Source organism: Silene latifolia, chromosome Y (genome assembly GCF_048544455.1).
Source record: "Silene latifolia isolate original U9 population chromosome Y, ASM4854445v1, whole genome shotgun sequence".
Taxonomy (NCBI): domain Eukaryota; kingdom Viridiplantae; phylum Streptophyta; class Magnoliopsida; order Caryophyllales; family Caryophyllaceae; genus Silene; species Silene latifolia.
The window spans coordinates 446,661,478-446,676,167 of NC_133538.1; the positions used below are offsets into that span (position 1 = coordinate 446,661,478).

Here is a 14,690-nt window from a genome sequence, read left to right on the forward strand (position 1 = left end):
TGTTGGTGTTGTTGGTGTTCAGATCTATGTTTTTTTTGTTTTTAATTAAAATTGTTGTGGTCAGATGTGGTATATGGTTTGTCCTTTTTGTTTTTTGTCCCATTTTTTTAATATACATCTCTTTGTTTTTTTTTGTCCCCTTTTTGTTTTTCAGATTTACTTTACGTTTTTTTTTGTTTTTATATTTTTTAAGATCTCCTTCGTTTTGTATTCAAATATCATTTTGTTTTGTACTAAAGTTACACTCTCATGAACTAAAGTTGCACATTATGTGTAACTTCAATGCCCATTATGTGGAACTTTATTACACATTATGTGTAACTTCAATGCCCATTATGTGGAACTTTATTACACATTATGTGTAACTTCAATCTCATTATGTGCAACTTCAATGCCCATTATGTGCGCAACTTTATTATACATTATGTGTAACTTCAATGACATGTGCAACTTCAATCTCGTCTTGTTTTAAATTTTTTCAAATCTCGTCTTCTTAAATCTTGTCTTGTTATATGTAACTTCAATGGCCATATCTGCAACTTTATTACACATTTTGTGTAACTTTAACGGCATTATGTGCAACTTCATGCCCATTATGCGCAACTTCAGTGCTCTTATGTGCAATTTCAATGGTTATATATGCAACTTCAATATATATTTCAATGACATTATGTGCAAATTCAATGGCCATTATGCACACCTTCCGTGGCATTATGTGCAACTTCAATCTCGTCTTGTTATTGTGTTGGTTTCAAATCTGAATTTAAATTTGGACAAAAGTTACACGATTTTGGACTAAAGTTACACAATTTGGGACTAAAGTTATACAATTTTGGACTAAAGTTATACAAAAAGGACTCTTACTGTAAGACAAATTATATAAACTTATCTTAAAATTAAATAAATTCCAATTAATTGTGGATTAAAGTTACACAAATTTGGACTAAAGGTACACAATTTTGGACAAAAGTTATACAAAAAGGACTAAATTTATATAAACTTGTCTTAAAATTAAATAAATTCCAATTAATTTATCCAAAAGAACTAAAGTTATATAAATTTGGCTAAATTTACACTCGTAAAACACTGAAGTTACACTCTAAAAATAATAAAATGTCATAAAGCGGTCCTAAAATTACAAAAAGTCAAAAAAAATCCATGAAAATCACTTTTTAGTATAAAGTTGCACTATTTTGGATTAAAGTTACACTCATAAAACACTGAAGTCACCCCCTAAAAAATACTGAAATGTCGTAAACTTGTCTTAAAATTACAAAAAGTCAAAAAAATAGAAGTCAAAATCACTTTTTAGAATAAAGTTGCACTATTTTGGATTAAAGTTACACTCGTAAAACACTGAAGTTACACTATAAAAAATACTGAAATGTCGTAAACTTCTCTTAAAATTACAAAAAGTCAAAAAAAAAATATACGTCAAAGTCACTTGTTAGTATAAAGTTCACTATTTTGGATTAAAGTTATACTCGTAAAACACTGAAGTTACACTATAAAAAATACTGAAATGTCGTAAACTTCTCTTAAAATTACAAAAAGTCAAAAAAAATATACGTCAAAATCACTTGTTAGTATAAAGTTCACTATTTTGGATTAAAGTTATACTCGTAAAACACTGAAGTTACACTTTAAAAAATACTGAAATGTCGTAAACTTGTCTTAAAATTACAAAAGTCAAAAAAAATTTCTTCAAAATCATTTTTTTGTTTAAAGTTACGCTTTTTAGTATTAAAGTACACTTGTAAAACACTAAAGTTACTCTAAAAAATACTGAAATGTCGTAAATTTGTCTTAAAAATACAAAAAGTCAAAACAATATCCGTCAAAATCACTTTTTAGTATAAAGTTGCACTATTTTGGATTAAAGGTATACTCGTAAAACACCGTAGTTACACTATTGAGTATTAAAGTTACACTCGTAAAACACTGAAGTTATACTTGTAAAAAGTTATAATGTTTTTGACTAAAGTTACACTCATTAATTAGGGTGGATTAGTGAAGGAGTAGAAAATGTGTTAAATTAGGCCCTTAACCACCCTTTTTGGGGGTTCATCTTAGCCATCCATCTTCAACATCCAAGGGTCTAGATGAGGACTTATCACTGGACTTAGTTGATCTTTCCTCTCTCTCTAAAAAAAAGACACCCTAATATGATGCGTGTTTAGTACTGTATACACAATGAGAGATGCATAATAACGCTCTCAAACTATCATTTATAATCTTATCTACTAATAAAAGAAAAGACAAGTGTCCTTTTGGGTGAAGCATATGGCTTCAAATAACTAATAGCTTCAAAAAATGGAACTTGAAGTCTTAAGATGAAGAGGCAACATCATAAAAAATACGATGGTTCCGTTCAATCCAAGTGCACCGCCATATGTAAAAGAACCAATGTTCCAAATTTCGGCAACCCAATGTTTTTTCATTCTCCTCTTCCAAGTGGCGAGTACTTCTTTCACCTTTCGAGGATGTACCCAACTTACTCCAAGAGAGAGTGATAAATTCCACAAAGACATAACCCACAAGCAGGAGAGAAGAAGATGATCAATTGACTCTCCATGCTCACACAAAGAGAAAGTTTATTGGCAGGGCTAAAACTTCTCTTTATAGCATATCTTCTATAGCTATTTTCCCTCGGTTACTCCCTTAAGTTAAAAAGCAAGCTTTAGTAGGAGCTTTACACTTCCAGATCTCTATCACCAATGATGCCAAAAAGTCCTGAACTGTAGGATTTTCTAAAAGATTGCAAAAACTTTTAACGGAGAAGACCCCGCATGACCATGCTTTCAAATAGTCTTATGACCCTTGTTGCACTATTTTAACACAAGAAAACAATGCTAAAAGCCTCAACAAAAGGTTTCCTTCCAATCATTGCGAAATCAAGAAAAACAAAATATTTCATTGATGATGGCTCTTATCCCATAAGACAACCTCTTCAACTGTGGCATTTTTTTAAGAAGAGATTCTAAAGAGATTAGGAAATTGGCTTTTAAGGTGATATCTCCACATCAAATATCGTGCCAAAATAAAACTTCTGATCGATATTTCTTGAAAGGCTACAGATGTTCGAACCGGCCAACACCACGCAAACTACTAGCCTCCTTACTCCACAACCTTGCCTATTATCCCATATTTGATGCTTATGACATTCTTCCGAAGTGCCTAAATTTCAATGGCGAACCTGCACATCCACTTTGATTTTTATGCGATATTTTACATTTCGAAGATGTCTTATACCAAGACCACCATCAACCTTAGGAGAGCATACTCCATGCCAATTAACCTAATGGAAACCCTTGTTTCACTCTGTGCCACCCCACAGGAATTCACGTTGCAGCTTATCAAGCTTTGAAGCAACACTTAACGGAATAGTAAAAAGAGATACATAGTACACCGATTGATATCAGTAGTTGTGATTAGTATCATGGGGTGGTCACACATTGCAAGTGGTTCTGTGCGGTGTAAGCTGTCCTAATCTGTAATTGTGGGAAGAGAATCTGTATTAAAAGCGTATTTTGGCCTAGGATTTTTTTTCGGAGATTGAAACATTGTTAAGGATTGATATTAGTAGTTGTGATTAGTATCATGGGTGGAGCATTGGTAATGTTGTGGTTCAGTGTATTGATTTATGTTGTCACACTAGGAATGAAAGGAACCCACATAAAAAAAGTAGCAGGCCAGGCCGCCAGGCTTTAAAAGTTGGTGCATATGAGTGGTGTGGATCTGCCACAGATTCTTCACCCCAGCTAACCATTTGGATTCTCTATATTGGGTTTGGCTAAGGTTAATGTTTAGTGTTTGCTCAGAGTGTGGAAAGCGCTTTGATTTGGTACTGCGATAATTCTGTTTCTTCTATGTTTTGTGAAGAGAAGGAAATATGTTGATTCAGCATTTCAGCCTATAGGACTCTTCCTTATTGTGTAAATTTGATGTCGGTTCTCTGTTGAGTGTTGATATTGAGACTCTCGCCTTTGCATTCTAAGAGGGCACTTCACTGTCATTTTTGCTGTTTAAAAATATTTCTCCTTGTCTCATGTGTCTAAAATGACTAATTTTGCAATGAAGGTTTTGATGGCGAGTTACGACCGTTTCATGGATTTTGTTAAGAGGAGCAATGCAGTGAGTCCTACTGTTACCATGGAAACTGCCACAGCATTACAGGTGTGATGATAAGGCTTATATGGTTGTCACAGCTTAGTGCCTTTTGTATACTCATCTGTCAAAAGAAACAGTAAATGTGATGCTGCCTACACTGAAAGTGCTTTGTTACTTTAAGGTTGTGAATCTCGACAACTACTGCCTGAATGGGGCATAGTCAAATTTTGCGAGGCTTAAAATTTATCTCGCAGTTTTTGGACAGGCTATTTGAAAGACGAAATGCTGTCTACTGTATTGAATGGAAATCATATTTAGGATTGTAGTTAGGGCAAAACCATCTGGAAAGAATTCTATTTTCATTCGTAATATCAATTTGTATAGTTATAAGTGTTAATTTGTATGTGGTATGCAGCGAAAGATGGGAATACCTTTTTAATGAGCAAGAGTGGCGTGTTTATTTTCCCGCTTTGTTGTTTGTGTATTCATTGTCTTCGCATATGTCATTCATGTCTCTTATTTCCTTGGTAATTTCTTTATCTCTATTCAAATGACTAACATTAAAAATATTATTTTTCGATTGGGCAGATGAAGTTTGAAAAGGTAACACGTAAAGCGCAGGAGCAGTTTCAAATGGTCTTGGAAGAACAGAGCAGGTTTGCTTTCAGAAACTGGAATTCGTGCATCTTTTGTTTCTGCATCCTCGTAGTTGAATAGGTTTTAAATTTTGCCTTGCCTCGTTATTTCTTTTTCTTAGCTGCAAATGTTGAGAAAAATATCTCTGTTAGATGGTGAATGATGATTGTGATTAACGATCAGCCAAATTTTTACTCATTTGATCTTCCAGCCAAATATCTCTGTGAGATTCATTAATCTTTGGTTCTGGATTATGATGGAATAAAGCAAAATGGCTCACTAAAGTGGTTGTGCTTCTTTCTCTTGTGAAGTAGTGGTCCTTCGATGCAGTTCTCGACGCAATTTTCATCTTGAGTCATTCGGAAACAGCCTCTGTGTTGCTAACACAAGGGTAAGGCTGCGTACATCCGACCCCCCTTACCTCGCAATTTGCGGGAGCCATTGAGGCACGGGGGTAATGTTGTTGTTGTTTGATCTTCCAGCAAACCATCTGGTAATCATGGTAATCAGGCCAGTGGACATTTATTACAGCTTGAGTGACTCACTAATTCCAAGAGATGTGATATAAAATTTCTTATGCGTTAATATTTGGCGTTAATATTTTATCGCACGGCGATTAGGCCTGCCTTACTTTACGCCTCCGAGTGTTTGACTGTGAAACATTGTCACATTCAAAAGATGAGTGTGGCGGAGATGCGTATGTTGAGGTGGATGTGCGGCCATACAAGGAAAGATCGATTAAGGAATGAGGTGATTAGGGAAAAGGTGAAAGTGGCGCCAATAGAGGACAAGATGATGGAAAACCGACTAAGATGGTTTGACCATGTGAGAAGGAGACCTATGGACGTACCAGTTAGGAGGCTGGAGACTTGGGGAACAGAAAAGGTTGCTAGGCCCACATGGCACAATATGAGATTTCTCGGGCTTGATGAGGGAATGGTGACGGAGATGGCACAATGGAGGGCAATGATATATGTGGATTTTTAGTATTTGACGTTATTTGATATATTTAATGTTTTTTATTTAATTCTTAAAATTTATTTGTTTCTTTTCGGATTTATTACACCTTTTACCAACAACTTTCTTATATATTAATACTTGGTTCACTTTTAAGGTATTCCGGACCCTTAAGTTTTATTTCGGTTTTCAAAATCGTTTTAATCTTTATTCTCGATTTAAATTCTAAGTTTTTATAAAAGAAATCCGGACTTTGATTTTAAAACTTGTAAGTTTACTTGGCTTTCGTATTATGTTTCACCCCCCTATTGTTTTTCACTTTTTCTTTTTTTGTTTTTCGCATTTTTGAGGTGTGCGTTCACCATGGACGGTTCTAAAGGATGATTCATGTCAGCCGATCCCAAATCATTTTGGGATTATGGCTCTGATGTTGTTGTTGTTGTTGTTGTTGTTGTTGTTAATATTTGGCGTTTTATATTATGTTTATTTATTCTCTTACTCTAGTGAGTTTTTCTAGTGACATGTTAAGAGCCTGGTTGAAATGTAGTTTATGTAGTGACTTAAAACCTGTCATCCTCTCTTATAAACAGGCTTTACGCCTTATTCTGTTGCTTTTTCTCTTGTTTCAACTGCCAAGTGAGTTCTTCTGCAGTTCTGTCGAGATGTTAAATGCCTGGTGAAGTATATTCTTTTGGAGTGACCCATGACTTTTCATTATCTTTTACTTACCCACAATTAGATCCTTGATTAAGTGAGGTTGGTGACCTAAAATGAGGATGTGATTAAAGGATTCATCATTGGTTTTACACTAGCAGAAATGGCAGCAAAGATTAAATGCAGCTGACACGAAAAAGACGGAAATAATATTTTAGAAGGGTCTTATCCATATATCTTTGTTGTCCTCTAATAGACAGACCTATTTTACTAGCAAAAAAGAAGATATAGTGTCTTGGAATAACAGTCATTGTTATTCTGCTTTTTTCATTATTCTCTTGGGTTCAAATTATCTTGGGAATGGCCGCCTTTAGTGAAAAGGAGTTAGTTCATAGGTTGCTGTAGTTAAGTCTCTGGTATGGAGGTTAGATATTTTATGGCCCTTATTTTGGATTTTATTTCATTTGCCGGTCAATTAGCACTGGTAAATATTTCTTCCTTTTAGGATTTTCAACAGTAATCAGTGGTAATTTACTAATAAGCTGTTCATGATTTCTATGTGTCTACTTTGTGGATTTTGATGCACATGTTGTGAACATCTCATCTGTTATACTTCCATCAGGTTCGCTCTTGATGTTGATTTTGATGCTCCGAAGGTGAGGGTGCCTATTCGAAAAAGTGGTTCATCCAAATGTGAGAGTGATTTTCTTCTTGATTTCGGTCATTTCACCCTGAAGACTAAGGCAAGTTGACCCAGTTTCTACTTCGATTTTATTGTTTGAACGAAAACTAGCATTTACAATTCACTTCTTTGGTTTGGGTGTGTGGGAGGGGGGAGGGAATTCACACTTGGTACTGAAGTAAAGAATTGAAAAGTGTGAGCGTATTTATTGGCAAAGTTTGGAAGATGGTTCTTTTGGCTATTTAGCGTGTACTTGAATCCAAAGGAACCAACCTGTCTTTTTTATGACATTGCTTTGACAAGAACTAATTTTGAGGTAATTGTATAGTTGGAGTCAAGTGGTCCATTCTCACTGGAACTGAATTTTCTTCTCTTCATTGATAAAATTATCTGTAGCTTAATCTTCTCGCTGAAATGGCTCAATGAAACCACAAAGCTTCATGCACATCTGTAGCCATTTCTGCTAGTTTACACTATTTAAGTGCTGAGTGACGGGCGATGATACACTTTCTCATGGTGTGTTGATATATACACAGGATTGGCTATTATTTAGAGCCATAAGTAAACTGAATAGTTTGGATGTTTATGTCATAATATAGCCAGTAATTAGCAGCGGAAAGTACTGGCTATGGAAGGGCTTTGTGCCTGGATGAATTTTTTATTTGGTTCTGCTTGAACCATTGAATATTAATTATTATTGATTTTCCTTTTAAGTTCTTTAGGTAAATATCTTGAGTTTTTCGTCATTGCTGTTTTGTCTTTGAATAGGTACTTATTTATGGTTTACACTATCTGTTGCAGGAGGGTCAACAGGATGAACAAGATCAGTCAGTGTATTCCCGTTTTTACATATCCGGGAGAGATATTGCGGCATTTTTTACCGCTTATGGATCTGAAAGTCCAGATTGCTCATTATTTTCCCCATCAAGGAACGGTGATCCTTCAGGGGCTCCTTTAGAGTGTAGTGGCAACATTTGTTCTTTGGTTGATAGGTGTGGAGTAACAGTTATCATTGACCAGGTATCTCTTATTGTGCTGTTTTCTAATGTTTGTGGTATATATAACATTTTTGATTTTTTTTGGGGATAAGGCTGCTTGTTCCGTGACTCCGTCACTTTTTTTTACGTTGATTGTCTGTATTTGTCATTTATGATACAATGAGGACTCCCCTTTGTCCCCATGCGCATCTGTATTAGTGCTACTTTTTTCGTCAAAGATAGAAAAATGTCACTTAGATGTACGAATTTTGAAGTGTTTTGAATGTATGATACAGTTAGTGTGTATTATAGTTATTTTCTTTTTTCTCCCTAATGAAAAATTATCCTTTTTATATTGAACCATTGACCTTTGGTATCTTTCGTTGTGCACATTTCTTATTTTCTAGGAATAGATATTTTTCTTATTTTCCGGCTAAGGCCGAATATGGCAGGACTCAATTAACTCATCTATACGAAATAATTGGACCGACATTCTAATTGTCATTTTTGATACAATGATGACTTTTCCATCCTTGATTGTGAGTTCTTTTTAACATTTGTAATCTTGATCAAAATTTAAAGCTGTCTTTGAAACTATATAGCTTTAACTTTGAAGCAGTGAGTGTTTGATACCAATTATGTATCTTTCTTGCTAAGGTAAGTTTTGTCCTTTGGTTACTGTTTTAGATAAAGGTACCTCATCCGAAATTTCCATCAACACGCATCTCAGTTCAAGTGCCAAATCTTGGGGTTCACATATCACCAGCCAGATATTCTAGGGTTATGGAATTGCTAAGTATATTCCTTAGTACATATCAAAGAAGTGGTGAAACTGTGAATGAGGTCTCTGAACCTGAACATGCTCCTTGGAAGCCAGCTGATATGGCAGCAGAAGCCAGGTTCCTGGTTTGGAAAGTATGTCCTTGCATATAGTTGTACCTGCGTGAGGATTTGCTTGAATATTTTTTCATCATGGGGGTTCCCTCTTTTAAGTGTTGCTTTATGAACTACGTGACAGGGAATAGGCAGTTCTGTTGCAGCATGGCAACCTTCGTTTGTTGTTTTATCAGGATTTCATCTTTATGTTCTGGAATCTGAAAGGGCACGTTGCTACCAGCGATGCACTAGGTCTGCTGTTATTATTTATGCTTGGTGATTATATATATGTAATGCTTATATTCTTTGTTGTTTTGCCTCTCCATGAGTTTGAATTGACTATTTTTTAAATTCACAGCATGGCTGGGAAACAAGTTTTTGAGGTTCCTCCTGCAAATGTAGGTGGATCGCTGTTTTCAGTAGCTGTCTGTTTAAGAGGAATGGATATTCAAAAAGTAAGCGATTATTTGATTCCTTCAATGTCATGCATGTTGTTGCACTATACTTTTTCCCCCTATAAGGGTAGACGGGTGTTGCTGAACTATTAAATTCAAATACAAGTTAAGCAAGAACGTTTGAGTGATGCAAGAATGGATGAGATTTTTAGATGCTGAATGTCTATCTTCTTGCTATGTTTTTTTCTTGTTTGTTGAAAGTTCCTTTTGCTACTCCAGTTCTGCTTTGTAACACTTCCTTTCATTTTTCTGTGTGAAGGCTCTGGAATCCTCAAGTACATTGATTTTAGAGTTTCAGAATGAGGATGACAAGCATATATGGCTGAAGGGGCTTGTAAAGGCTACATATCAAGCGTCGGTAAGAATTGATTATTCGTCTAAGTTGTAGATCTCATTAGTATATTTTTTCCCATTGCCTGTTATTTATAGTTTGCTGTGTAACAGGCTACTTTATCCATTGGTCTCCTGGAGGATTCAAGCTACAGTATTGGTGATCAAGATAATGGCCGAACTGCTAATTCTCAGGCTGCCGACCTCGTGATTAATGGAACCTTGGCAGAGACCAACCTATTCATATATGGCGAGGTTTCCTTTTACCTTCTGCTTTTCTCAGAATTAGCTGATTGCTAATTTTGATTCATTATTTATCTTATATCTTACCAATTCTTTGGTGCTGTTCTTGACGCAATTTTCATCTTGGGCCATTCAGAGACGACCTCTTTGTGTTGCTAACACAAGGGTAGGGCTGTGTACATCCGACTCCCTTACCCCGCAATTTGCAGGAGCCATTGAGGCACTGTGGTAATGTTGTTGTTGGCGGCAATATAGGCATATGCTATTTAACTTGGTTCACTAGCTTTTTCCTGTAGCCTATGGTATTGACTGGGATCTTCAAGCCCAGTCTGTGTGAACGAGCTTTCTTACTTATGTTATATCAAATTATCAATGCTTTCTGATTTCCTTAGAGTGATGTAAGTTGTGTGTTAGAAGAAAAGGGAGTGACTTTACCAGTTTTTTGTTCTTTATTTTTAGTGCGGGGAGGAGTCCAAAGACAATCGTGATGAGACTTTTATTGCAGAGGTGATTGGCATTGGAGGAAAGGTTTGAACTCTCATTGAATTCATTATAATTGTTTGAATTTATATTGTCGACAAACTTTTGTCATGCTAAAGGGTATGTTAAAGTTCTGTGCATATCCTTGGTTTCTCTTCGTTTTGTTTTTGGAGCATTTTTTTTTGGTGTAAAGGGAGCCACAAGGGCGAATATGCTATTGACGGGGTTTGAACCCCCAGGTATGAGTACCACCCCTCTTGACTTTGCCGACCTACCCGACTTCTGCTGTTGGAGTAATTAAAAAGTATGTAGTAGGACACCAACGGCTGGCTCCGGATTACAAATGAAGATCATTTACAAAGAGCACGCTGTAAAAACAAAAACAAGTCGCTGGAGTCTCATGCATAACTAATCAATAAAATTAGTGAAGTTTCGGAAAGTTGTCTTTATTTTATTATAGATAAGATAATACGTGATACTTGGAAAGCGTAATTATCTCTCATTGTGTATATGGGGGTGGTGTTTAGGATGTCTTTTTGTATATAGCTATCACTCCCATTGTTTCTTTTTGTAGATGGGCACCACCTCTATGTACTTATATCAAAAAAAAAAGTTGACATCATCATAACAAAGACCCTGGCTTCAGATTTCTTTCCTGCCAAATGACCCATCCTCTTTGTTGCTCAAACTCAATTAGAAGTATCCAACACGGGGTAGAGTGAGTGTCCAACTGTCTAATTTGGCTGTTTTTATAAAAATCTCCATGTTTTGATTTTCTCTGTGTCATACCCATGTGAAGAGTTGACTATTGGAGTAACATAGCCTATTTTCTGACCATCAGTGAGACAGTGACCTAACTCACCTAAAATCTCTTCATCCTTTTTTCCACGCTAACAGAGGTTGGACTAAGCCAACCGATAGTCCCTGACCAGAGATAGAGAGATTCTGAAGGCCACATGGAAGATTCGATTGATGAAAATGCAACTAGCGTGAATGATTTTGGGGCTGCAATTAGTGGCATTTTGTTTGTTTGTAGCTAACCATTACGAGTTAGTCTGTGTTTGATTCTTGTGCACTTGTAGGTACATGTTACTCTTGCTGATGGGAACCTAACTGCCAAGATGAAGCTTCACTCTTTGAGAATTAAGGATGAACTGCAAAGTAGGTCAACAAAAAAGCCTCAGCATTTAGTCTATTCAGTTGTGAAAAGTGAACAAACTGTCTCCTCCCCTACTCTGACTGATTTGCAAACTGGCCAAATTGCTACGATGTTGACGGAAGAAGATGACTTCAAAGATGCTTTGCAAGAGTTTTTTCCTGGAGTAGATATGAGTACTGTATTACAGAAGTCACCTAATTTGGAATCTGATCCTTCGGAGGTATTCAATTCTAGCCTGGATCTGGCGAAAGGCAATGGTTCCTCATCAGAAATATTCTACGAAGCTCTTGGAAGTGACAACTCTGATTTTGTGTCGGTTATATTTATGATCAAAGATCCTAACTCTTCTGAATATGAAGGCATTGACACACAGGTTCTCATTTATGTAGAATTTTTTACAAGGGTGAAAAAACGAATGATGGGATAATGCTTTAGCTTTTGTATAAAGTGTATTTTTTCTACTCTCAATTTAATCTCAATTTTTCAGATGAGTGTTTGTATGTCCAAGCTGGAGTTCTTTTGTAATAGGCCAACACTTGTTGCTTTGATACAATTTGGTCTGGATATCAGTTCATCCAATTGTGGAGCTGATGGTGAAAGCATTGCCATGACTTGTGATGATATAGACACTGCCAGAGGACCGACAAAGCCTGATGATGGCGATGCATTTGTTAAGGGTTTATTGGGCTATGGGAAACGGCGAGTGGTGTTTAAACTGAGCATGGATGTAGATAGTGTCACTGTGTTCCTTAATCATGAGGATGGCTCTCCCTTCGCAATGTTCATTCAAGAGAGTTTTGTTTTGAATCTCCAGGTATGTAGTATCGTAGTACATTTACAATTGATGAGTACTTTCCTGTCATTTTGTATTTCGTTTTCTTTTTGGCGCTTTGATTTTATAATTGCTACAACTTCTTAAAAAATAATACGAAAATAGTTAGTTAGACATGACAAATCTGACTGTGTACCTTAGCGTATATATGGAGAGATTAAAGGTCAAATTTGAGCATCAAACTTGAAAAGGATCAGTATAAATGGTATGGAGGTAATATTTCCCTAGATGTCAGTTGAAGTTTGTGGTTGATGTTTATGTGTTTGGTTCACTGGTCAAATTGCTGGTTACTCTTTTTACGGTGCTACAAATAGCTTTGTATTAGAACAGGCACATGTGATCTTGTATTCTTTGTCGGGTGTGTGTTTTAACTCAAATATTTCCTATAGGTGCACCCATGCTCTATTTCAATTGAGGGCACACTAGGAAACTTCAGACTTCGTGATATGTCTTTGGGTGAAGATGACTGTTGGAAATGGCTGTGTGACATCCGCAATCCAGGTGCCGAATCGCTTATCAAGGTAAGCCTTTGTGTACATCCTCTGGGGTATTTTTGTGCACATGCGTCTTGTCATTTAATCCACTAATATGCTGTTTGTAAGCTTCTTCAGTTGGATTATGGTTGTGTTATTTTTTGAGTGATACACTGTTGTACTTGGTGGAATTGACATTTAATCCACCTATATGCTGCAATTTCAGTTTGAATTCAAATCCTACAGTGCTGAAGATGATGACTATGAAGGTTTTGATTATAGCCTTAGTGGTCGCTTGTCTGCGGTTCGCTTAGTTTTTCTGTACAGGTTTATTCGTGAGGTTAGTGAGAACTATATACCTTTGTTTTTAGTGTTAAGTGCTAGCATGTTCAGAAGGGTATATATGAACTGCATGAGCTGTTCCCTCTTTATTCATATGCTGTGAGATAGCTTCATTTTGCTGTTTAAGGATTTTCTTCTAACACCCCAACAAAATTCCTGCAGATATCAGTGTATTTCATGGAACTTGCCACCCCCCATAAGGAAGAGATGATTAAAATGGTTGATAAAGTTGGGGGTTTGGAGTGGATAATTCAAAAATATGAAATTGATGGGGCAACAGCTATAAAACTGGATCTTTCATTAGAGACTCCAGTCATAATAATCCCGAAGCATTCCACGAGCAAAGAGTTAGTTTCCTCTTTCAACTTCTGAATGGAATCATACGTATCTTGAAATATCCCCTCTAAGCTGTGGTGTAAGTTTGCAGTGTTTGTTTGTAAAATGTTGGCAGATAAAGCTACTTCGCTCCTTGTCGGGGTTGGGCGCACCTCAATCTTTGCAAGTTTCTGTAGCTTAGTGTCTTTCAGGCATCCTTTCTGTAGCCGAGTGTCTTTCATTTAGTCGTAGTGCCACTTTCCTCATTTTACATTCCCAACTAACCTTCATTATGACCCTTGCTTCACTTTGTTCCCTTCATCTTATTGTCATTGCCTTCATGTTGAAAATGATTTTTTTAGGGTTCAACCTATGGGAGATGTAGCTTACACGGTTAGTGGTTATAGTTCGATACTTCGATCAATGCATGGCTCATGCTACCTTGGACTTGTTCATGATATGCGATGTACATTAAGCTTACTAGGCTTTGCAATTTTTCTTTTATGAGTTTCCCTGATAATTAGAAAGAAGAATATGTTTAGGGGTGTTTTGGAAGTGGGCTCTTGTTATGTGGTTGAACTAGATGTGATTATAGTTACTGTCTACTTAACCTCGTCATTAAAAATCGCGATACCTGTGCATCAGTACATGCCATACTTGACATTGAAATCAATGTCTGCGCACTTGGATCTTCGATTATTAGTCATTGTCCTCAATTTTCTCTGCCTACATATTCTCCCTTTTATGACAACTCATGCAAATTTACAACGGTTTTAAATACGGTTACATTGTCATTCTGCTTCAATTCTTCAGCTTTATGCAACTGGACTTAGGGCAGCTCCAGATTCAAAATAGCTTTAGATGGCACGGAGTACCTGAAAATGATCCTTCTGCCGTCCACCTTGATGTGCTTCGTGCCGAGGTAAGCCTAATCTATCTACACTGTCTGATGGAAAAGTATAGGCTGCCATAGAAGTTAGAAAAATGAAAATGGGTAAATCTTACTCAAATTTGCTTTTGCATGAAAAGGAAAAAGTCCCTTTGCAACCAACTGAATCTCTGCTGAATGTAATATTGTGAGCAACTTGTGAAGCTGAACTAAAACAACTATCACTTAATGAAAGTTACTGTCCTCGAGAAAGATTGAACAAACATCATAAAAAAAAATG

At 36.3% G+C, this 14,690-nt stretch overlaps 1 protein-coding gene across 8 annotated transcripts in view; it reads left to right on the plus strand.

Moving 5' to 3' along the window:
* Nucleotides 1–14,690, plus strand: part of LOC141633346 (uncharacterized) — a 74,384-nt gene that overhangs the window by 22,764 nt on the left and 36,930 nt on the right. For all 8 annotated transcript variants that reach the window (XM_074445839.1, XM_074445838.1, XM_074445834.1 and 5 more), the window contains 16 exons: nt 4,081–4,176; nt 4,699–4,766; nt 6,980–7,100; nt 7,841–8,059; nt 8,704–8,931; nt 9,035–9,144; nt 9,251–9,347; nt 9,607–9,705; nt 9,792–9,932; nt 10,380–10,448; nt 11,483–11,932; nt 12,047–12,373; nt 12,781–12,912; nt 13,091–13,204; nt 13,369–13,553; nt 14,335–14,443. In XM_074445839.1, the coding sequence (XP_074301940.1) occupies nt 4,081–4,176; nt 4,699–4,766; nt 6,980–7,100; nt 7,841–8,059; nt 8,704–8,931; nt 9,035–9,144; nt 9,251–9,347; nt 9,607–9,705; nt 9,792–9,932; nt 10,380–10,448; nt 11,483–11,932; nt 12,047–12,373; nt 12,781–12,912; nt 13,091–13,204; nt 13,369–13,553; nt 14,335–14,443 (2,565 nt within the window). The remainder of the gene's footprint in view (nt 1–4,080; nt 4,177–4,698; nt 4,767–6,979; nt 7,101–7,840; nt 8,060–8,703; nt 8,932–9,034; nt 9,145–9,250; nt 9,348–9,606; nt 9,706–9,791; nt 9,933–10,379; nt 10,449–11,482; nt 11,933–12,046; nt 12,374–12,780; nt 12,913–13,090; nt 13,205–13,368; nt 13,554–14,334; nt 14,444–14,690) is intronic.